Source organism: Rhinolophus ferrumequinum, chromosome 11 (assembly GCF_004115265.2).
Source record: "Rhinolophus ferrumequinum isolate MPI-CBG mRhiFer1 chromosome 11, mRhiFer1_v1.p, whole genome shotgun sequence".
NCBI classification, from domain to species: domain Eukaryota; kingdom Metazoa; phylum Chordata; class Mammalia; order Chiroptera; family Rhinolophidae; genus Rhinolophus; species Rhinolophus ferrumequinum.
Window position 1 is genome coordinate 2,082,843 of NC_046294.1, and position 23,972 is coordinate 2,106,814.

General features: G+C 59.1%; 2 protein-coding genes across 4 annotated transcripts in view; both read right to left on the bottom strand.

The window, feature by feature from the left end:
- The window catches only part of CARS1 (cysteinyl-tRNA synthetase 1), a 45,844-nt gene extending 30,230 nt beyond the window's left edge, over positions 1–15,614 (bottom strand). The window contains exons 1-7 of one of the 2 annotated variants that reach the window (XM_033120886.1): positions 15,526–15,614; positions 8,681–8,929; positions 5,628–5,716; positions 4,219–4,307; positions 3,742–3,838; positions 3,120–3,218; positions 2,113–2,262 (exon numbers count right to left, since the gene is read on the bottom strand). In XM_033120886.1, the coding sequence (XP_032976777.1) occupies positions 2,113–2,262; positions 3,120–3,218; positions 3,742–3,838; positions 4,219–4,307; positions 5,628–5,716; positions 8,681–8,929; positions 15,526–15,550 (798 nt within the window). In that variant the 5' untranslated portion in view covers positions 15,551–15,614. The remainder of the gene's footprint in view (positions 1–2,112; positions 2,263–3,119; positions 3,219–3,741; positions 3,839–4,218; positions 4,308–5,627; positions 5,717–8,680; positions 8,930–15,525) is intronic. The other variant, XM_033120887.1, reaches the window with a different exon arrangement.
- Positions 15,615–16,834: 1,220 nt separating this feature from the next.
- LOC117030753 (tumor necrosis factor receptor superfamily member 1A) overlaps positions 16,835–23,972 on the bottom strand; it is a 57,550-nt gene continuing 50,412 nt past the window's right edge. For both annotated transcript variants that reach the window (XM_033120977.1, XM_033120978.1), the window contains exons 6-11: positions 23,219–23,332; positions 22,808–22,846; positions 22,080–22,105; positions 20,853–21,149; positions 18,758–18,800; positions 16,835–17,871 (exon numbers count right to left, since the gene is read on the bottom strand). In XM_033120977.1, coding sequence (XP_032976868.1) covers positions 17,567–17,871; positions 18,758–18,800; positions 20,853–21,149; positions 22,080–22,105; positions 22,808–22,846; positions 23,219–23,332 — 824 coding nt within the window. In that variant the 3' untranslated portion in view covers positions 16,835–17,566. The remainder of the gene's footprint in view (positions 17,872–18,757; positions 18,801–20,852; positions 21,150–22,079; positions 22,106–22,807; positions 22,847–23,218; positions 23,333–23,972) is intronic.

Sequence of the window (23,972 nt, forward strand, 5' to 3'; positions counted from 1 at the left end):
TGAGAGGCTGCCAGGGGTTGGGCTGATGGAGGGGTGACCAGGGGGAGCACACAGGGTGTTCGGGGCAGGGACGGTTCTCTGTACGACATTACAACGGTGGGTACATGTCATTATACTTTGGTCCCTCCGCAGAATACGCCACACCTGGTGGGGGGAGCATGTGCTGTGCCCCCTCCCAGGAGGAAGGGGGGGGAGCCACTGAAGCCGTGTGTCGATTCCTCCAGCCTCGGCCCGAGCCATCCGCCTGGGCTGGTCCCTGGCATAAGCCTCAGAGGAGACGACAACTCTATGCTGAGTCCCACGGATCCTTCTGCAGTCACCGAACGTGTGGGTGGTGCTGGGGACCCCCAACAGCTGGCCAGATACATCGCCTGCAGCCCAGCAATGCCACCCCCAGGTATGCAGCCCGAGGAGACTTGCAAAGGTGCATCCAGAGACAAACAGGAAAGAACTCACAGACCATGACAAGATGCTCGGCACTACCGGTCGGCAGGGAAACGCACAGCCACACCAGGGGCCCTCCCCACGCCCAGGATGGCTGCTGGCAGAAAAGGAGAAAGAAACTCCCAGGATGTGAAGTACCGCACGGGAAGATAGTCAGCGGTATGGGAACAGCCGTGGACGGTGTCAGAGGGGCAGCAGGTTTGATGGGGGGACCACTTTGTGAGGGGTGTATCTGTCCAATCATTACGCTGTTTTGCACACCTGAGACTAGTAAAATAAGAAGAAAAACAAACGAAAGGAACCCGTGTGGAGAGTGGACAAACCGGACCCCAGGCTGCTATAAACACCAGCGCGGCGGTTCCTCTGATCATTCGAAGTTGAATTGCCAGGTGAGCTGGGCAGTTCCACACGGGGAGCATATACACAAACGAATTAAAAGCAGGGCCTGAAACAGATGTTTGCACACCGTGCTCACAGGGCACTGGTCACAACAGTCAGAGGTGGAAGCAACCTGAGTGTCCGTGGACGGAGGAACGGATACAGGAGACATGGTTCCTCCACACACTGGAGTGTCACCCAGCCTTAAAAGGTGGACATCCTGACACCTGCTACAACGTGGATGGACCTGGAGGACACTGTGTTGATTGAAATGAGCCAGACACAGAGGGACACATCCTGTGTGACCCCATCACACGAGGTTCCTAGAGGAATCAGATTCACAGAGACAGGAAGTAGATGGTGGTGCCAGGGCTGGAGGAGTGTTTCATGGGGACAGTGTCAGTTTGGGACAATGGAAAGTTCTGGAGATGATGGTGATGACCGCATGACTGTGAGTGTATCGAACGTCACTGAAATATACGCTTAAAATGGTTAAGACGGTCAGTAAATCTTGTGTGTCTTTTACCACAGTTAATGAGAACAAAGATATTAGTGAAACAACTTGGAAAAAATTCCCAGGAAACCGGAGAAGGGGTGAGGAGTGGGCCCGAGGCATTCCCGGGGGTCAGGACAGCTGCCACGGGTGGTCCCACGTCAGCGCACCGGAGAGAAAGCGCTCGTCCTGGACCATGGACGCCTGACCCTCCCCTACAACAAGCTCAGACAAGCACACCCGAGCCAGCGGGCCTGTGAGCACATGCAGAGTGAACTCAAGGGACAATGAGAGCAGGGCGGACAGGCCTGCAGGGTGACTGGTGACCCCTGTGACAGAAGGGCCAGGGCACCCTTTGCTGCCAATGTCCTCACTTGTGCTTATAGGAAGACCCTTCCAGAGGCACCAGAGCTGGCCGGGGTAGGCCCTTAGTTCAGCGGGGCGCCACAGGCCCCACAGCTCATTTCCACTTTAACCTCTCGCTCTTTCTCCAGGCGCTGATGTTACAAATACGGGGAGAGACCCTGGGTAATCGTGGACTGAGTCAGAGAGAAGCTGCTCCCCACACATTCCGAGTGCGTCTCCCACTCATCTGAGGGAAGTGGAGGGGAGGTGGGGACCCCAGGTCTCACTCCAGGACGCGGGGCAGGAGGACGCGGGGCGCCAGGTGTACTAGCCCCACCACCATCACGCCACAGCTGCCAGGGCGGCCGGGCCCAGGGCGCTGTGCTCTCAGACGCAGGCCCACACCTGGGCGGTGAGCCCAGCAGTGCCAAGGGCTCGTGGGACGGACTCACCTGTGCTCGGCGGGCGATGTCCTCAGCCGCCAGGTTGGACCTCATAGCTTCCTCCAGCGGCGCGGCAGCCAGCTGCACGGCGAGCTGCACGCGCTCCAGCATCTGCTTTTTGTCGGGGTCTGTGGTCTCGTCTAACTTTACCGAGAACGACTACAACACAAGGAGAGGGCCACCGTGACACGCTGCTCTCAGCCCTGTGTTCACCAGACACAAGCGGGAAGAGACCAGCTTTTCTCGCTACCAGTGGCTGTGACGTCTGTGTCCTTGGGAGGGTCACCCGAGGGGCCGGGCGGCAGCTAGCAGGCTGGCACCCCAGCCCAGAGGTCCCGGCTGCCTGACTCTGAACAGGGCTTGATCCCCCCGCTTTGCCCCAGTGCCACCGTTTCTCAGATGTAAGGGGGGTGTGAGAGCATTTCTTCCAGGGATATTCCGCTAGGGACGATCCAGGTGTCATGTAGGGACTTCGAGAGGGGCCACCCGCCACCTGCATCGTGAAGGTGCCCACAGCCAAGTGGCCGAAGCGCTGTTACTCCTGTGTCTTCTTCTGGAGATCACAGGCCATAAGCACACCAGTAATTATCATAGTCATTCCACAGACGGCAATCATTAAAGAGAACAAAACAATGTTTTCTAACCTTGCTATTTAACACAATAACTTGTAATAGTGCTTATTCAAAATGAAACTACTACATTAGAAAAACCAATTGTTTCAAATAATTCTGAACACATCCAGTACGACCTATTTAAGAAGCTTGCTACAGCTTCTGCGTCTTGGGCCAAAGGACTTGGTTTGGCGGTGACCTCGAGTGGCAGGCACGCACGGTCACCTACTCCACACCCTGCCCCTGTGTGGCTGTCCTGGCGCCTTTTCCCACGGGCCAGGGGACACAACCATTGAGAGCTCGGTGACCCGATGGAACTGGCTGTAACACTGAGCACGAGGACAGCCACTCGGCTCGGGCCCGTGACACGCACGTGGCCGAGGGAGCGGACAGCGAGCGGCTCACCTTCAGGGCGGTGTGAACGTCCTCCAGGAGCTGGGCAGCGGGGGGGCGCCTCTCCCGATACCGCTCAAACAAGCAGTTCTGCCGCGCCCTCTTGATGATCTGGAAGGAGAGAAAGGCAGTGGGTCCGGCTCACAGCCCACGTTCGGCCTGGGGCGGCAGGTGGACTGTGGGGGGCAGCCGTGGGCCCTGCCCTGCGCTCCGCCTCCCACCACCAAGCGGTGCCGAGGCCCCCACCACCGGGCGCGGAACTGTTCAGATGTGGTCTTTCTGATGCTGAGGAAACAGAGGGCCCCACAACCCACACGCTGCTGCGCACGAGACCGCGTGCTCCCGCCATGTGCCTTCCGTGAAGCCCCACGGGCAGCATGTCATCCACGGGGTCCCTGCACATCCGGCCACAGGGAGCCCAGGTCTCCTCCAGGAAGCGGGGCGGGAGGTTCTGGGATGGAGCCCACGGACTGTCATGACCCTAACCGAGGCACTCAGCCATCAGGGGGCTCCAGTCGTTTACAAGGTCACGACCTGAGCTGCACACGCCCGCCTCACTTCACTCACGCATACCCAGGTCACTCACCCCCATGGCGCCTGCTGTGTTTGACCTTCAACCTGAAGGCCCCGTTACCTTATCGTCGATGTCCGTGATGTTCATGCAATAAAAGACGTCAAATTTGAAGTAATCCCTCAGCACTCTTCTCAGGATGTCGAAGGAGATGTAGGACCTGCAGCCCGACAGACACACATTTCCAGCTGCTAACTCAGGGGTTCCGAGGCACCTCCCAACAGCCAGCCCCTGGCACACGCCCCACCTGGTGAGCCTGGCCCTCGGGGAAACGCAGCACCTAGGCCATCCCCCCAGAGCTGCGAGCTGAGCACAGTGCCGGGCACGGCCAGGACGCTACTGCCCGCTGTCAGGATTCTCTCACTTGACTACAGAGAATATAGGGGCTGCTTATGGAAAGAAAGGTTTCGCCTTAAAAATGAGAGGCGTTCCAGGTTTATTTTCCTTTCAATCCATGTCCCCGAGGCTGATCAAAGACCTCCTTAGAGCTGAGAGGCTGCCTGGGGGTCTCACCATGCGGAAGCCGGCAGTGGGCCCTACCTGGCGTGTCCCATGTGCGACGCGTCGTAGACAGTCGGCCCACAGCAGTACCACGTCACTCTATTCCCGTTTTGAGGTATAAACACATCCTTTGTCAGAAAGAAAGGAATGACAGTCACAGGGAAAGCAAGTGGCGTGGCCTGAGCTCACCAAAACCAGCACACCGCTGATGGTCTGGTTTATTCAAAATTCACAAGAACCGTTTTGTTTGAAAAGAGTCACGAAGTCTGGGGTGGGAGTGGGGACCCAATGAGACTCTCCAGGGCGACTTTTCACGGAGACAAGGGTGGTCGGGAATCTACATAGCAACACACGTGGACAGTGAGGAAACAAGCGCTTTGCTTTGCTGTGCAATGTTGCTGCTTTGACAACAGCGGCTAACATTTCCCCAGCACCTACGACCGAAACATGCCAGGCCTGTGCCAGGGCTTGGACAGACCTACCCTTGCTCCGAGAAACAATCTGACAGGGAGCCACTGCCATTTTCCTTTCCCAGGTGAAGACGCGGGTTCGAGCAGCTGCCCGGGGCCCGCACTTCTGGAGGAGCCTGGCTCTGAGGCCTGGCCGCTGGATGGAAGCCCGTTCTCGCCACCCGCTGAATGGTCCGACAGTCTCTGGCCAATTCAGGCTGCTGCCATCAACAGGCCACAAGGGAGCCATGGCTGCTCACTGAGCTCGCCGATGAAAGTCCGGAGCCCTTTTCCAAATCTCTGGCCACTGGCCATGCAAAGAGAACCGACCAAGCACACCCTGTTCAGTTAGGAGGCACCTGACGTCTCTGAACCTGCTACGTCACATGCCCCCACTTTGTCTGTCGCGCCTGGAGCAGGCTGTGCATTCTGCTGCCACGCGTCCTCTGAAAGCCAACAGTTGGCGTGGCCATGAACGAACCAGAGGCTGCCCTGGGCCGTGCCGCGCAGGATGTGGCTTCCGGGGACAGCTCTGTGGCTGTCACCATGGAGTGTAGCTTCAGGGCACAGCTCTGTTCCGTGGCCGTGCCATATGGGGTGTGGCTTCAGGGGACAGTTTTCTGGCCCTATTCCCGGAGTGTTGCTTCAGAGGACAGCTCTGCTCTGTGGCCATGACATGTGGGTTGTTGATTCAGGGGACAGCTCTGCCCTATGTCTGTGCCATGTGGGGGTGTGGCTTCAGGGGACAGCTCTGCCCTATATCTGTGCCATGTGGGGGTGTGGCTTCAGAGGACAGCTCTGCTCTGTGGCTGTGACACGTGGGATGTGGCTTCAAGAACAGCTCTGTCCTGCGGTTACACACAAAACACCTAGCAAGTAGTTGAGGGAGCTCACACCGGGTCTCCAGGGCCCGGCATAACGGAGACACAAGTTTTTGTTTCGGCAGGGCCCGGGGGCAACCACAGAGCCGGCTCTGCCCCACCCCTGAGACTCCCCTACCTTGTTCCGGGTGAGGCTGTTGTACAGGCGTAGCTTGCATGGCTCAGACCCGGTCGGAGGAGACCACTGGGGCTGCCGCCGCCCTTTACCTGCAGGACAGAGAGCAGCTGGGTCACAGGGAAGCAGAAGATACATTTTTTCAATGAAATAATAGTGTCTTTAATGAAATAATACATTGTTTTCAATGAAATGATACATTGTTTTCAATGAACCAATACATTGTTTTCAATGAAAGGCAACAGGTTTTAAAGCAACAAGGTTTTAAAGGGCGCGTATCTGTCAGCACCACCCGGATCTAACAAACTTAGCTTCCCTACTTAGCTTTGCTCAGACTCTCTGAGCAAACATTACGACCACTTTGGGACGCCCAGTCCACTCCACTGCCCTTCACACACATGCCCTCCCGCTCGCTGCCTGCCAGTGGCGGCTCAGCTCATGGGTCAGGAGGCAGGGGTCCTGCAAACACGGGACCGCACTGGGTGCCCTGGCCTCCCCAGGAAGACAGCTGTCGGGAGACACTGTGGGGCCACTGCCAGGTATAGCAGAAGCCAGACGAGGCCAGAAACAGCTGGTGGCTCATGGCCCCAGAACGGACGGCAGGAAGAACGGCTGCCAGCCCTCATCTCCGCCAGACGCGGGTGAGTCCCCACCCCCACGGCGCTCTGTGGCTCCCTAACACGACTCTGACGCAGACACTCGTGATTCCGAAATTCCTGACCAACTGGGGAACAGCCGGGTTTGTCCCCGAGCTGAGGGCAGTGGCTCACGGAGTGACACGCTGTCCAATCGCTTTCTTCCGGGCAGCCTGTTCTCATCCCTGCTCCTGCCACCAGCACTGTCCCCTCCTTGGCGGTGTCCTGCGCCAGGCTGTCCGGCCACTCCCCTTTCTGCAGTCTGGGGCTCACCTGCTGCTCGGTGGGCCCCAGGCCCACGCTGCCAGCCGGGAGAAGAGCGATCCTCACACAGCCTGGGGCCCGGGGTCAGGAATAACTGCTAAGTTGACCACTCACACCCACGGGCGTCTGGGGACACCCACCCACCTCCAGCTGCCCCCTCAGGCCTCGCACATAGACCAGCTTGGTGCCACTCGCCACTGGGCACAGCTGCGGGCATGGCCGTCCCACAGCGGACACCCCAGGACAGGTCCATGCGGGGAGTTCGGGCACTACCTGCCCCATCTGCCCAACTTGCCGTCTGCAGCCCATCAAGCTGCCCTCTCCTGTCCACCTCTTCTGTCTCTGTTTGCAAAGGGCTCTCTCTCACGCCCACGGCCTGCCAACAGTGATACTCCACTGGCCTCCCTCGATCTAGGGAGGCCAGTGGATCCCTACACACTGTTTCCCCAGGGAGTCACGGAACAGTCCTGGGCTCGGCCATTGGCCCAAAGTCACACTAGCCACGCAGAGGATGCACGTAAGTGACAGGCAAGGGTAGAGGAGAAGGGAGGCGGCTGTGCGTGTGTGTTTGTGTGTGTGCGTGGGCGCGTGTGTGTGCGTGTGTGTGTGTGCATGGTGCGCGTGTCTGCGCAGGTCCCCAGGGGGGGAGGACGACAGATAGACAGACAGCACTGAACAGGAGCTCCGTACTCGAGGCAGGGCCAGCAGGCTCTCGGGGGCACAGGTTCCAGTGCAAGGAGCCCTGATCCTTGCTCAACATCAAATGCTCGCTCTGCTCAGGGATGGTCTCACAGGTTCCTTTCAAATGCAGCGAACACCCTGGAAGAAACCTCGGTCCCTGATTCGATGCCGCTCGCTGACTCCATCAATGTCCCTCACGAGTCATGTCAGCCCCGAATCACAGGCAGTGTGCCACCTGGGGCGACTGGGGGAGACCGGCCAGAGCTCCCCCACACTGATGTGAACCAGGTGACCGCCAGCACTCGCCCTGCTAAGCAGGAAGAAGGCAGGAAGGGCTCGGGGTTCACACGACCAAAGGCTCGCCCGAGACGTCTCAAGAGGGCTGGTGACAAGCGTCCCAGGACACAGCTGAGTGCGTGGCCCAGGGAGCCCGTCCAGTGGGACACTGAGTCACACTTGGCTTTCAAGCTCCGCGAAGGGCTCCTGCTGCCCCCCCGCTGGGGACAGGAGACCTGGTGGGGACAGATGCCTACCTGCAACTGGGGATCATGAGAGAGAAGACACAGGCCTCGGTTTCACGGTGACACATTTCCAGTCATTTCCTCACTTCGATGCCCCAACGTCCCGTGCACTGAAGGGCGCACTTAGTTCCAAGTCTCCCCCCGTCGCACACTGCACCCCAAGCTGACATTCCAGCCCATGCTCCCCTGTGCTTTCTACAGATGCCAAGCACAGCGGGTTGCGCCCAGGTCCCGGGAAGGGGCCCACGCAGAGCCGTGGCCTAACCTTCTGTGTCCGAGAGGGTCCCTGAGGCCGCGGCCATGGGGAGGGCTTGCGAGGGGCCCGGGGACAAAGCCCCCTCAGCTTTTTCAGAGGACAGAGGAACCACACCAAACTGAGCCCCTCAGACATTCCAGAAGCACCCCGAAATAACTGCTGGGGACATACCAGCAGTGACATGTTGCAGCTAAAGCTACGTGACTGATTTTCTCAAAACCGAGTAATGACTCATTGCTGGTCCTTTACAAGTTCAAGGTCAGTGGCTACTGCTTTAGGACTCAACCATTCTAACCCTGGTGGACACACGGGGACACACACACACACACACACACACGGCAGCTATGGGAAGAACACAGAAAAAGAACCAAGTCGAATCTGAATCCGAGCCAGGCAAGCAATGAGCTGGAAACACCAGGCCTGGACCCCTGGGGGCTCGCGCCCTCCGGGCAGGTCCCCTGCACACGCCACGGGAGTCCTGACCCTCAAGGGCCAGCTTCCGGGCATGTCTTATCCTAACCTCCACTCAGGGAGTGCTGGCCAACCACCAGGCCACCTGCTTGCACACGGTGACAGCAGCCAGTACGTGGGCTCCTCCAGGCACCATATCCAACGAGCACCATGCAGCCGGGGGCCCTGACCTTGGAGGCCCCTGGAGGGAGAGGGTCTAACGGCTGGGGAACCCGCCCTGCTACTCACTTGCCTGGAGCCCATGGGGCTCGCCGACGCCACGGACGCCGCCCAGCACGGCTTCTATGTGCCTGAACCACCGAGCCACGTGGAAGAGCTGCACGTCCGTGGGAGGGGCCGAGAGCTGCCTGAACACGTCCACGTCTGCCTGGGACAGGGAGTAGCCGTGGACATAGCTACGTGTGCTCAGGTGCTCGTTCAGCGCCCGCACCCGGGCGGCCTCGTCACTAATGCCCAGGATGGACGTGTAGGCGGGAGCTGCAAAGACACAGGCACACGGGTCAGTCGGGGCGCTGGTGTCCACCCTCTCCCGATGCGCAGGTGCAGAACAGGCCAGTCCAGACGCAGAACGCAGACTGGCCGTTGTCTGGGGGCACGGGGGGCTGGGGAGTGAGTGCCAGTGGGGCCCCCTTTTGGGGAGATGGGAATGTTCTGGAACTAGACAGAGGTGGTGGCTGCACAACACCGTAAATGCACGAAAGGCCACTCGACTGTGCACTTTTCAATGGTTTTTACATGATTTGACTTTCACCTCAATTTAGGAAAGCTACACACACACACACACACACACACACGCACACATGCAACCCCTTTTCTGCAGGGGCGGCCCCCTGACTGGGCGCTGGGAGGGCGGTGCTGACCGGTTCCTGGGGGATGAAAACCGCACAACTGTTGGTCCTACAGACGCGTCCAGACCCCTGTCCTGAGAGGTGACCCAACGCTGGCGTGGCTCCTAGGACCGCAGCCCCGCAGTGCCTGCCTGAGAAAGCTCTACCCGCCGGGACCACTGTCTGTCTGCCGGCATGTGACCACAGGTCCTGTCCACCGCCCTTTCTTCCCATCACTACGACTGATGGCTGACTACTGTGACGCGTGTCCTCTACACCCCAGAAGTGTGTCTCAGGGAGCGGAGGACACTGCTCTGAACTGGAATCCTCAGGGAGGATGGGCCAGCAGCTGTCTCTGCAGGCGATGCCACACGCGGCTGGCCACGTGGCCCTGACACCCAGCAGCCCCGTGTGGGAATCCAGGGGCTCAGCTCCTCCCTAAGGTGTCGTCACTGAGCAAAACCTCTTCTCACCACGGTAACTAATGTCTGGCTCTGCCCATCTCTGGGGTCGGGAGTTGGGGACCAGGCGCTGCCCCAAGCGCAAGGGGGAAGGGCACAGACCCAGCATCTCCAAAGCAGGGGGCAGGGGCGAGTCAGGTCGCACAAGGCCCTTTGGTGCAGAAGGAGCCTGGTCCCTACACCCCGAGTCTGCGCCACGTCTAGGTGCTGACCATCCATTATTTAACTTCAACAGAACCGTGAGAAAGGACCAATGCTTCTCGCTCCCACACCCCGCAGCTCCAGAGTCAGCTGTGAGTGACAAGGTGCCAGCCCGGCCCTCTCGCTCTGCCAGGTACAGCTCCTCTTCCTGGCAGAGGGCAGACACCTGACATTGGAGCCCTTTGGAGCGAGCAGCCTGACACCATGACGTCACCGGTCACCGTGCTGGACCCACGGCCTGATGGCTACAAAAGGGGGAGACGTGGGCCTACGGGCCACTCTCCCACCATCTCTGTTTACCTGCTCGGCCCAGGAACAGGAAAATGACCCAGCCAAGCCCACACAACTCCTGAAAACAGACAGCAAAGCCTGTGTGGGGGCTGTCGCTGCACAGACGCCTCCACGCACTGTGTCCACGGGGGGAGACCTGCATGCAGCCCTGCCAACCTCAGACTTCCTGGCACACTGGCATCAGCCAGGATGAGCTGGAGTCAGCCCACCAATGCAAATCACCTCGACGTTCTCGGGGAGGTCCTGAGCCCCGACTTCTTCACCCACAGGGAAGGTGTGGGCGCCAGGGGGAAGTCTTCCCTGAGCTCGCCAGTGCATGCAGCACCTAAAACACAGGTCTTCCAGAACGGCCCCCTTGCTTCCCTCCCCACTGCATCCGGGACGGCTCCGCACAGAGGGGTCATGGGGAAGCCCGTCCCATCTGTCGCTACTAGGACGACCCCCAACTCCACGCAGAGCAGACGCGGTGCCAGTGCTTCGCGTGCCCTTCCACCCCGACGGAGTCACGCGCTGTACGCATCAGTCACCATCAGGAACACCCCCCCATCGCACATGGGGCGGGGCCTCCCCCTCCAAGGCAGCCGCCCCGGAATCCAGCCCCTCCCACCATGGCAGCCTCCCCCTCTCCGGAGGCCCTGTGATGCTGTTTCCCCCACAGGCATCCCAGCTTCCCCGGCACAGTGGCCTGCGGAGATCACGTGTCCTCCCTCAGACCCCCGCCCATCGCACACAAGCACAGTCCGCACACGGCCTCCAACAGCCCCACGTGGCCCCCACGCCTCTCTGACCTCAGCGCCCACCCCCCAAGACCTGCTCCTTCTCGGGGTGTCTCGTCCCACCTCCCCGCCTGTACGGACCGCTCCCCCAGTCAGGCCAGCTGGCGCTGCCCCTTCCTCAGGGCTCCGCGGGGGCCTCCCTGGACACTGCTCCAAGTGACGGCACGCCCCCGAGTCCCAACACACTTCCCGCCTTTTTCTCTCCACAGAACCTATTTCTGTCTAATATACTTCAGTCTTTCTTCCCTTTATCGTCTGCCGCGCCCCCTGCGATTTTCATCCGCTTCATTCACTCAACCTCAGCATCTACAACTAACCCCGGAACATTCTAGACACTCCATAAATTTGCTGAGTGCGTGAATGAGCGAGGAGAAGGTCATCTCCACGTGCAGGGCTCCTGTGATGGGCTGGGTTTCCCGTGTCATTTCGGGGCCCACAAGCCCTCTGGGGGAAGCACCCCAGGGACCAGGGCTGGGGACCCACTGAGTCCACCTGCCTGTATCCCCCGACTCCCTCAACTGGAGGAGCCTGGCCGCCCAGAGGCGCACACCTGCAGGGGGCGCTCCTTGTACCCCCGCCCCAGAAGCACACACCTGCAGGGGGCGCTCGCTGCTGCTGTGTCACCGTAGCCTACGGGAGAACAAGTTCTTGGAACCGCCAAAGGAAGCAGCGAGACCCAAAGGGGTCAGTCCTGAAGGCGACCTTGAGGAGTACCACCCCAGCTCTCCTTCCTTCCCCTGAGCAGGTGCTCAGGGGAAGGACCCAGCCCGTGGGCTCCTGAGGAGCAGCCCCGTGTCCCTTCTGCGTGGATTCCCCCTGAGACAGCGCAGGGAGGCCAGGCGGGATTGTACCTCCCGCTGGCCAGTGGAGGGGGCCACCCTCGTGACCCCTGCCTCAGGGCTACTGCTGCCAATGAATCCCAGGGAGAAGGAAGGCAGCGCCTGCCAGGGCAGTCCTGGGCACGGGAAAATGCAACTGCAAAGGCATTCTCCCACAGGCCACCTTTCTCCCCGGGCACCAGACTGCCAGGTGGCTGCTGGCCCTGCTCCTCTTCTCCGAAGGAGAAAGTTAAATTCACTAAAGATAGAAGAGACGACCTGCCAGAGGTGGATGGAGCCGGCAGGGGCCCAGACGCCTTTCAGAAGCTGTTCTCCCAACGCTGACCCTCCATGTCCCCTCTCCCTGGCTCCACGTGTCCCTATACAACTACCAGCGACAGGACCGCAGGCGACAGGAGGGATGGAGACGCAGAAGAGGGACGCACCATTCTGAAACAGAGGCAGCCCCCCCCCTCCGAACCCCTCCCTCTCTCCCCACCCCAAACCCAGGATCTACAAGCAGACAGAGGCCGCCCTATGGGCTGAGATGCATCCTGGTGAGCAGAGACGCCCAGGGAACCGGCCCGCGGTGACAGCGGCTGTCCGGAGTGCACGGATGCAGGGGACTTCCCTCTTTTTCCTTCCCTGCTTGCTCCCGTTTTCTACAATAAGCACGTGTTATTTTCACAAGAAAAGCATGTCAAACGTTCTAAGCAATACGAGGCTTCCAAGCTCTAACGAGTAGTTGGGGTGGGGCGAGACCAGCTCCTGACAACACACATCTCGCCTCATAAAGCTGGTGAGTAGCAGTGAAATTACACTTGTAAAAGGTTAAAATGCCGCCTGGCACACAGCCCGCGCCCAGTCAGCCCGCATCGTTACCATCATTGCCATCACTCCTGAGTCCCTATTATTCTGACAATGACCCTGGAGAGTTACCAGGGATTACACAAGCTCGGCCTGGAGCCGCCTCAACCATCCGCAGGGCAGGGCAGGGCGGGCTGGCAGCCCGATGACAGGCTTCCTGGGGTGGGCGCAGACAGGCGGGAGTAATTGCCATCGCTGCGCTCAGCGTGTCTCGAGGACACAAATGAAAATAGGTCAGCTTCCAAGTGGTCACGGTTTGGGCCAGCCTGCAATGAATGCCAAGGTCACACAAGAGGCGCCCACCAGGGGACCCATCTGCAGTGGCCGTCCCCATGGAGGGCCCGGCACATGGGGCTCACTGCTCCAGAGAGCAAAGTCCTGCCCCCGACTAGGGGAATGTCCACGTGGCCGGACAGTCTGCAGTGCCGGCCACAAACACGGCCCAGGGGACTCCTTCGGATGGCGGACTCTCCTAAACGTGGACTGTGGCCAGCAGTTTAGAAAGCCCAAGTCTTCATGAAACCTTTACTGAAATCACACCGACGCAGGAACCAGGTATGCACGCGGCGCAGGGATGGAACCAAATTCACATCAGAGGAACCGCAGTCCTGAGTGAAAAGACAGGCACGTCGTCTCTCCCTCCCCAGCTTCTTGCAGCAGCACTGAAACCTGCGTGGGGCACCTCCTTCCCACCTTCCGTCTCGGCTCCCACTCAGGTAAGTCCCAGCCCATCAGCAGCGCCTACCAGCTGTGGGAAGTGCCCTGGCAGCACCCAGCCCTGGGACCCCTTTGCAAAGGCTCCGCCAGCTTCCTTGGCCCCGCCTTCCACAACAGCCCCTCCTCCTGGGTCCCCTTGATACCTGTTTCCTGTGGGGATGTCCAGCCTGCCCAGGTGGCTCTCTGAAGGGGGGCTGGAAAAGCCTCTGGAAGGAACTGCCCTCCCCCTGAAATCTCCAGGGGAGGAGAGAGGCAGCCTGCTCTCCACCACCTGTGGGCAATGGCTCCCCTCAGGGAACCCAGGGCCTCTGCCCACAGGTCCCTCCTCCCAAAGCCCCGTCTACCCCCACCTCTCTCCTGAGCACCAGACCCTGAAGTCCAGCCGTCACTTGTCCACAGTGTCTCCAGGCATCAAGTCTCAGCCCCAAACCTGGCCACAAGCCCAGGGAATGGACGGCGATCCTCCCTCACTCGGGCTAAACCTGGGCACCTCCGTTTCTCACTCCCCTTATCGAGCCCAGCACCAAGTGCAGTCCTCCCAAGCCTGCCCACTCCTCTGCCCAATGCTGCCAGCGGCCCAGGCCATCACCGTCTGGGGTCCTTCCTGGTCTCCCTACCTCAGTGGACTCTCCCCCCACCCATCCTCCAGGTGGGGGAGGGGCAGATGGTCTTTCCCAAACTCCAAGGCGTCACCTAAACGCCGGGAATGGGCTCAAGGCCGGATGAATCCCAACCTAGGTGTCAAGGTCCAACACACGCCACTGTTACCAAGACTCCAGAAACCTCCAGATCTGAAGTAATTAAAGAAAAACATGTCATTTACGTTTAAAAAATGACCCAGAATACACTTTCATTTTAAGAAAAAGAAACAAGCTGCCGCTTTCCCTCTGGACAGCTTCTATCCCGTGCCAGGCGCCCTTCGAAGTCCTTTACACCCACTGCCCCTTAACACCCACACATCCCGAGGGAGGAGGGTGACCCTGCTGGACCTGAGGAAGGGGTACAGCCGGGACAGAGCCCAGCCGGCTCTGAGGTCGGGGCTGTGAGCCACACTACTATTTTATAGGCGTCTGAGTGGACTTCTGAGGGCTGCCTGGCTCTGGGGCAGGTGAAGATGGTGCTGGAATCCAGGCCCACCTGTCGGGTGGCATACGGTGGCATACGGCACACCTGGAAGGTGGGTCCTCGGATGGGACAGCAGCCCTGTTCTCCGGGTGCCTCTCTTGTCAGCCAGCCCCCCACCTACAACCCCAATGCACCCTCAGGAGCCAGGGAACCTCAGGGGGCGAAGGAAGCCTTGTGCAGCCAGAATAGCAGGCGAGGGTGGAGGCGTCTCAGAAGACCTGGCATCTAATTCCGGGGCCAAGAGAACAGAAAGGACACACAGAGAGGTTTTCAAGAGGCAAGTTTGCCCCAGACTGTTAGTGACCGGCTGACATCCTCTGCTCTTTCCCGTACCTACAATCTTGCTTGGGGAACGGTGGGAAAACACCCAGAGCTCTCCGGACATCAGCCTGCAGCCGCCCCCGTCCACCCCTGGTGACACGAGTGACCCGGTGTCAGAGCCTGAGCTGCTCCCCAAGCTCCCAGAGGCAAGAAAGTGGGGCAGTAACGCGCTGGTCAGGCCGGTCCAGTAGCCACTGTTTGCAGCCTCCGATGACAACCTCCGTAAACCCCAAGCCCTTTCGTGTGTGTGTCGCTTCCCCGTGGCTTCCTCGGCACATTGTCCCAAGTGTCACCCTCGCGCGCCCTCCCCCACCCCCGGGATGCTGCCGGGTCGGCGGAAGCCAAAACGAGCCCCTGCTCTGCCAGTCCCCAAAGTCCGGCTGGAGGGAGCGCAGCCCGGCCGGGGGATACGCAGGGCCACCTCCCGCGTGGGGGCGCGAGAGAACCTGGCTCAACCCATCGAGGGCACGGAGGCCGGGCAGGGGACGGCGGCGGCGGGGCCCGGGGCGGGGTCTGGTCCCCGCGGGCTGTGAGCAGCGCAGGCCCAGGCTGCTGGGGTCCTGGAGCCTCCCCTCCGCCCCTCACGTCCGGGGTGGCCTCTGCCCGCCCCGGGGACCCGGCCCCCACAGGCTCGGCGTCATCCCCGCCCGCTCCGTCGCGCGTACTCACCCTGCTCCCCGGAGGAACCTGCCATCCTCGGAATCCCGGAGCGACAGCTTCACAAAATCTGATGCAACCGCGGTCCCGGAAGTCCCGCCCCCCGGCTGGTAGACTTCTGGGACACGCCCAGTCGCTAGGCAACCGACGCGGGCTCCGACGCCGTCGGCCCGACGCATGCTGGGGATTGTAGTTCTTACTGGCTGCGGCTGGAACCTGGGAGCATCCCCAAGGTCAGTGTTTTGTTCAGCAGGGGCATCAGGCCCGCCGAGGCAGCGCACGACTTTGGGGTGGAGTTCGCATCCCGCCGTGGGGAGATAGACATTAAAGACTGGCCAGGCAACACTGGGGTGTTTACTTGAGTATTACACCGAATGGGGTGGGGACAAGCCAGGTGGTGGTCCCGGGAATGTGCAGGTCTGAAGGAAGGACTAGTTCCAGGGAGGCTTAGAGGAGGGGACTGGGGATGGACAGGGAGTACATTCCAGGCAGAGGGGACTGTCCTGCAAAACACCCGAGCAGACAGCCAGCCACTGAGAAGTTCAGCACGAACACGGGACCTATGGAGCACCCGGGCCTGAGATGGAGCTTGAAGCACAGGCTATGGCAGGTGAGTCGGGCATAGTCGTCTAGTCACGATGGCACAGACCCACTCAAGGCCTTAGACGGGACGGCGGGACCAGATTTGTACTCTGAACTATCACTCCAAAGGCAGAGTGGATTCAGGAAAACAAGGCTTGACAGGAAGCCATGTCATGGTCCAGCATAAACGGTGCCCTGGGCCAGTGGGTGAGCAGACAGACCTGGGAGAGCCACAGCAGGCAGCAAAGGCTGGGGTGTGGGAGGACAAGGATGGGGTGAGGCTGGGAAGACACCCACGTTTCCGGACTGAGAGAGACCCAGTGGTTGTGGCATTGACTTTTTTGATGAATTGGAAGTTGAAGAAACTCGCCACTGGATGGAAGTAAGTGTCCAATTTGTGACTATTTCCAAGGACTGGTGAGTTTGGGGTGAGTGAGAAGGGGGCAGGTGGGGCTCACATTGTGAGGTGAGCACTGGATGGACGGAGCTGCCATTCCCGGGGACAGAGACCAGGGGCGGGGGCACCACAAACCAGACAAGAGGCTTCTCCAGCCTCTGACCACCGTTCGGGACACCCTGCCCCCACAAAGCACATCCTCGGGGTCCAGCCGGTGCCTCCCTCTGTGCACTGTCACATCCCAAGGACGTCACACACGAGGTTGCACACCCAACAGGAATTAGAGAAAACACTATTTCAGTATAAATTTTATTATGTACAAAAGTTATAAGTCAACCATTGTCATCCCAATAAATTTAATGAAAAATTATAAAAGTATGTACTATTAAATTGTTCTATGTTTTACTAAAACAATGTTTCGCATCAATACTTTGAAAAGTTTAAGGCAATTCAAAAACGCTCTATAACGGTTACCATGGCCCCCCCTGGCCTATCCTGCCGTAGAAATGGGGGGTCTAGTCTCAGCCCAGTCTCATCCTCAGGCAGAAGACCCGAGGGACGGTGTGATCCTGGTGACAGGTATACCCATGTCTGAGACAGCTCAGAACAGCTGCCGGGCGACTGTCATTGCACACACGTATTCATGGAGCACAGGTCAGTGCTACACCATGTTCTAGGTGATGGGGACATCACAGTGACTCTGAAACCAAGGAGGTGGTGGGGACAGAAAGACAGCCACCAACTCTCCCAGCCTCAGCGTCCGGGAAGGGGCTTCGAGGAACGCGAGCCCCCCCAGCATTATACGTGGGGCCGGATGAGAAGCTCAAGCTCCTGGAATCGACGACGCGCCGGCCCATCTCAGCCACACTGACCTGGCCCTGGCTGAGGAGCACATGTGCTTGTGTACGAACTGACCTCCCCATCGGAAGCTGCGCACAGAATCCATTTAGTTAAGCGTCAGCCCCACGTAGGAGTCAGGAAGTTCCCAATGGGATTGGAGCTCGGACAGAAGCTATGACACCACCCACCCACGGTACCTCGGAGTTACAATCCCGTGCGATAAAAAGAGTTACTCTAGTCTGAGGTCTCGGTGTGTCTACCCAAGATATTTTCAGCAATCAATTTGTTGACAATGTTATGCAAACATACGTGGAGCTCCATTTTATGGAGGGCAGCCATGAGTTTAAATACGGAGGCCTCCCTTCCGAGCTTGTTTCTCCACCTCACGAGCATCTTATGATGCTGTTCCACCAAATTGCCGGGATTCTCGTGTTCGCAAATCTCAATGTCTTTGTCCTCAAGTCCCACAAATCTCATGAACATTTTCCATTTCTGTTCTGGAACCTCATGTCCAAATTCATAATAGATCCTATTGGTGCCTGAGAAGAAAGAGAAACAATAGAGAGACTGTTTACATTTCTAGAAGGCATGAGAAGCATCCGCTGTAGCTGTTGCCACCTTCCCTGGAAGCTGGGCACCAGGACGCACTCCATGGCCTGGGGGAGGCGGGCCCGGTGCCACCCCAGATACCCTCGGAGAAGGGACGAGGCCCAGGGGCCAGGAGGTGCAATGGGCCATGACCTGGCCGGGCTCCCGACACGCCTCCTGCGCCATCATGGACGCGAGGAAGCTGGCAGGAGGGACCAAGGACCCCGGGCAGTCGGAAGCTTGGTGGGATGGAGAGTGTGCTGTGGTTGGCCCTGCCCTTCCCCCCACACCACAGCCTGAGAGGACACAGGTGGTCAGCACTGAGAAGGTGACGCCAGGGGCCATGTTTAGGAGCTGGGGCGCGAGCTGTAATCTCTTGGAGCTTCAGATTGTCTCGTATTTAAATCTGTAAAGTGGGGTGATGTCGCAGAGCTGGTCCAGAGCGTGAGATTATACAAATCACCTGACGGGCAGCGTGGGCACAGTAAGATCCTGTCCCACTAAAAACACAGCATCACAGCCAGCAGGGGGCGTGCTGACCCAGGGTTACCCCAGAATTCCCAACACCACGCACAATGTTTCTTAAAACCATGATTGTGTTATGAAATAAAACCCACATTCAACCGTTATGACCTCCGCAAAACTTGTACTGGACAAACGCCTGTCTTCCCTAATGCCACTGCAGTGACTTTTGAGGCCACAGGAAGGTTCCCTGAGCTTTTGTAGGTAGTTGTTCCCCCTTCTCAGACAGCAAGACGTTAGACCTTGGCATTCACACCAAACAAGTGAGACTTACGCCTCAACAGTTGTTATGAATGAAGAATCCGGGTGACTTACCAACGCAGGAAGTGTCCTTCAAATAATATTTCTGTTCATATTCCTGCAGAGAGAAGAGAATAAACTCATTCCAGGAGAAAGAGATGCGTCCTCAGAGGATTCCACTGAGAGAGAACCGCTGTCTGGCTTCCTGTGGGAGGGGCGGGTGGGGGCACGGGGGCCTCAGGAACATGAGAAGAACCAGGAGGTGGCCGGCAGTCGCCCATGGGGAAGTCGCCCACCAGGCAGAGAGCTCAGCCTACCTATGCTGTGGGTCATGCTCCCCCAGGACACTGCCTGGGGCTGGGGGGCAACACTGTCGTCGGCACGGCTGCCCTGCTGAGAGGGCGGGGGGCCTGGGCCTGGCTGCTCTGACTATGGCCCCCTGACTCGTTCCCAGACCCAGGACCCGCTCCTGACATCTGGGGGGGGGGGCAGGTCAAAGTTGAATGACGTCACCTGGGGGTGACCTGCTCTACCCTGGACAATACTAAGGGAGAGGACACCTGTCCACAGAAGGCCCTGGGACGCAAATGCAGTTTCCGTGTCCCGGGCACCTGTCAGGCTGAACATGACCCCTTTTGAAGGAGCAGCTGCTCGAGATGCTCCAACGCCCGGTTCTGCTGAGGATGAGGGGAGCGTTCCTGTTAGAATGCAGCCGCTGCGCAGGGCACGAGGCTGGGGCCCGACCGCTGCGTCACAGCCCAGCTCTGCCCCTTGACACGGCTGGCCCGGCACGTGACCCCCTCTCTGTCCTGTGCCTGGTCAGCCCCAAGTAGGGTAAGAATGGGTTACGGGCTGCACTCTCACAGCATAGACCAAGGGAACCCCAGCGACCCCAGCACACTGCCTGACCCCAGTGACTCCGCTGACATGGGCTGGGGGTTCTAACTCCTGCACTTTACTTGCCTCAGACCCCTTGGAAGATCTGACACAACTCACAGACCGTCTCTGAAATGACGCGTGAGGGTACACAACCCACAGAGCCTAGTGTCCACGCCCGTGCCAGGGGACCCAGGGCCCGGACCTGTGTCATGGGAGCCCCCTGACCTTCTCCGGGCACCCTTACCCTCAGTGCACCTCCCTTTAGGATCCAGAAACGGGGTCCTCATCATTCCCCAAACACTGGCTCCGAATCCCTCTGGGAGGCTGCACACACTGTCTCCTCTCCCTGAAGGGACACAGTGGCCATCTCATCTTGTCAAACCTTATTCACGTATCACTGCCTTGGGACAGCCCCAGCCCGCAGTCCCACAATGCAGGATGAGACTGTCACTCTCCTCCCTGCACGGCTGGATGGGGCACCATTTCCGTCCTGCACAGCTTGCCCTGTGGATGTGTGTGTGCCCGCCTCCCTACACCCTACAACCCGTGTTCTCCAGACTCCTCGCCTGGCACACAGGGGGAGTCTGGCCTCGTGACCTAGGACACCTCACGCACTCGGGTGCCACAGGATCCAGCAGCCGTGGGCTGGGCCCTTTGGTTAGCCCCTCCCAACAGTGGGACCTGGGTGAGGACCTCCTGAGCCTCGGTGCCCCCCGGGGTCACACCCCTCTGACAACAGTGGGGGTTGGGGACTGTTACAAGTTGGATTGTGTCCCCACTCACGTGCTGAAGTCTTAACCCCAGCAGCTGTGAATGGACTGTATTAGGAAATAGATTCACTGCAGACAGGAAAGCTGAGACACTCATTAGGGTGGGTGGGCCCTCATCCATGTCGCTGTGTCCCATGAGTGGGGAACTGTGGACACGGACTTGCACGCAGGGGAACGCTGTGTGAACACGAAGGCAGAGACCGCGGGATGTGTCTACGAGCCCAGGAGCCCTGAGTTTGCCAGGAAACCAGCACAAGCCATGGAGCGGCCGTACAAGATGCTCCCTCACAGACACAGATGGAACCAGACGCACCGACACCTTCATCTTGGACTTCCAGCCTCCAGACAATAGATTCCTGATGTTTCAGCCGCCCAGGCTGTGCAGCTTCGTTGTACTCGCCCCAGGAAACGCAGGAGAACTTACAAGAGCACGCATGTTAGCACCTAACACACAGCCCTGCACCCAGGACGTGCTCCGGACCTGGCTCCCTTGGCAGCCGACCCACACAGATGTCACTCACCTGCTGCAGAGCACTGAGGGGTGCTGACGCCTCAGCCCGGCGCTGGGGCCCGCAGGCAGCGGGAGCTTGAGCTTGTAACGCCGGCTCTGGGGCTGGGGCTGTGTCACTTCCTCCGGCCACCAGCACCTGCAGCTCAGTTCCGTCCTCGGGGTCCTCAGAGGTCGGTGTGGGGGTCCCGGCCCCGGGCGCTGAGGATGAGCCCTCGTCCAATAGCGGCATGTTCACACCAATGGCTGGCGGGGGGATCTCGCTGCCCGTGGGGTGCAGTGTCTCGTTGGGTAGGCTGGAGCTCCATGACTAAAGGACATTGCAATCACTTTTGGTGACAGGGTTCTGTAGCACAGCTCCCCCAAAGCCAGGTTTGGGGAATGAAATGCCAAGCCGTCTAGTGGATACGCCAGGGCTGTGCAATGTCAGAGAACAAGACTCCAGGGGTCAGGTCCCAGCCCTGCCACTAACACTCGGGGGATTCCAGGACAAGTGTGTCATGGGTTGAATGGTGTCCTCCAAAAGATATGTCTACACCTGACCCGTTACCTGTGAATAGGACGGTATTTGCAAATGTACCTTTGCAGATGACTAAAGGACAAAGAAGTTTCTTTTGGTGACAGGGTCCTGTAGCACAGCTCTCCCAAAGCCACTTTTGGGGAACGAAACGCCAGATGAGGTCACACTGACGAGAGTGACCCTAAGTCTAATGACTGGTGTCCAGATAAGGACGGAGATGCAGACACACGGGGAGGGGGCTGTGTGACAACAGAGGCAGAGTGATGCGTCTACAGCCAAAGACTCCAGGATGGCCGGCAAGACCAGAAGGAGTGAGGACAGGGAAAGGACGGGCCCCCCCAGGACCTCGGAGGGAGCCAATCCCGCTGGACCTGCATGCCGGACGTCTGGGCTCCGGAAATAGGGACAGTAAGTTCCCATTGTTTTAAGCCCCCCACCCCCAGTGTGTGACCAATTCTTTCGGCAGCCCCAGGAATCCTGTACAAAGCCGTCTGCCCCTCTGTGCCTCAGTTTCCACTCAGGGGTCTAGACCAGCAGAGTTTAAGTCTTCTCCCGGCATAGACGTCTGGGGCTCTAGTAACGGGATGCAGACACCACCCCACAAGCTGAGCTGTGCACGCAGCTGGGGGCCTGGGCTGCTGCCTCGCGCCCACCCTGGGGTGTCCCCACTGCCGTGCAGGCCTGAAGCTACCACTGGGCAAACCCCAGGGTGACACTCACCTGGCTGCCTGGCTCACTGGACTTTTCTGAAAATCAAACAGAAGAGTGAGAAGTGAAACACAGTCACGGAATCGCTGTACAGTGGCGATTCGGTCACGGGTGGGCCCATATACGACGGTGGTCCGGGAAGATTCTAACGGAGCTGAAACTTCCCTATCGCCAGTGACATCGTACCGTCACAGGGCAGCACATTCCCCCCGTGTCTGCGGCCTCCCGGGGCTGCCAGCCGCATAAACGCGTAGTGGGTACAACTATGTACAGCAACACTACTTGAGATTCACAACACACGACCACGTTCCTGCGTTATGTAGTTACTACCCCGAGTATCATTATGGTACAGTGTCCTCTTCTACTTATACAAACTCTGCTGCAAACATCGCGCCATGTGGCCCAGCAAGAGCCTCACACGTCTCATGTTCACCGTGGCTTTTGACGGCATCGTCTCTTGTGCTGGTTTAATCCCGTGTTGTTCTGTGCAGTAACGTGCAGTGCAGGCCGGTGGCCCGGGAGCGCCAGGCTGTACCGTGCAGCCCAGGGGTGCCATAGGCTGTCCCCTCTGGGTGTGTGTAAGCGCACTGTGCTGCTGGCATACGACAGCCTCCCTTAATGATGCATTGCTCAAAACGCGTCCTGTCAGTAAGTGGCACGTGACTGTAACTGATTTTAACTGGACAACAAGTTCCACGAGAGAAAGGAAAGGCATGGAACTCACAACAAGGTATACTTACCTTTCAAGAAACTGACAACCCGCTGCAAAAGCTGCCCACCTGGCAACACAGAGAGGTGAGATGACTCAGTGCCCTTCACCAGCACCCAGGGTCCGCCCTGCCCACCCTCCACGCACGCTGGCTCAAGCAGCACCAGTCGTTCCCTACTCCTGGCCGAGGACACCCCGAATGTGCCGTTTGCCATCAACCAGCCCTCCTGAGACTGGAGCCCTGCGTCTGGTAGGGGAGCACGAAGGCCCCTACCTCCGAGCATCACCTCAGGCCCAGGGAGGTCCCCCAGGTTAGAAAGTGAGCGTCCCCATATTTTAAATGAAAACTCCCCATCAGGACCTCTTGCCCTAGGTCCCCACTCCGGAGCTCCCAGTGGGGTCTGATCTGATTTTCTCTGGGATCGCTCGATCTCCAACTTACGTTGTCTCCTACAGCAATAGATAATGACGATCACGACGACGACGATGACGAAAATGCCCCCCACGACGAGCACCCACACAGGCACAGGGACGGACCATTCCGTGTTTGCATTTCCTGGAGGAAACAGTGGTGGAGCGGGGTAAGCATGCTTCCCTGGCCCAAGGGTGCTGCTGCAGAAGACAGCGCCTGCTCCTGGGACTGAGGGCGGCACGCCAATCGCCAGGCCCCAAAGCGCTCTCCTGCTGAGGGGGGACTGGACCCGCCCGGTGGTAGCCAGGAGGACAGGTTCCTCCATCCAGGTCTCAATAAGGACCACGGCTCACAGGCAATGCGTCCTGCTCTCAGAAGCAGAAGCAGGTCCCTCCCCCAGAAGAGCAGGGAGAGGTCCAGCGTGAGTGGTCACAGCTGCAAAACTTACTCCTGGGCTAGCAGGAAGCAAAGCCTGGAGGCTGGAAGGAGGGACAGGATGGCCTGTGTGACTGTGGAAGGCCCAGCTCGGTGGCCCAAGGAACGGGCCAGGGTCCACCCCGGGGAGACGTCTGTTGAGATCACTCAGGTGTCTGGTCTCACCCTGGTGACATCACAGCACCAGTAAGAGCCACAGACACTCAGACATGGGGGCGGAGCAGGTCCACCGGGACTGTGACAGCCCCATGAAGGACAGAGGGACCCCAGTGACTCTTTCACAGGACGCCACTGTTCCACTGAAATGCTTTCTTTATATTCAGGTTGAGCCCTTCCTAATTTCCTTTTT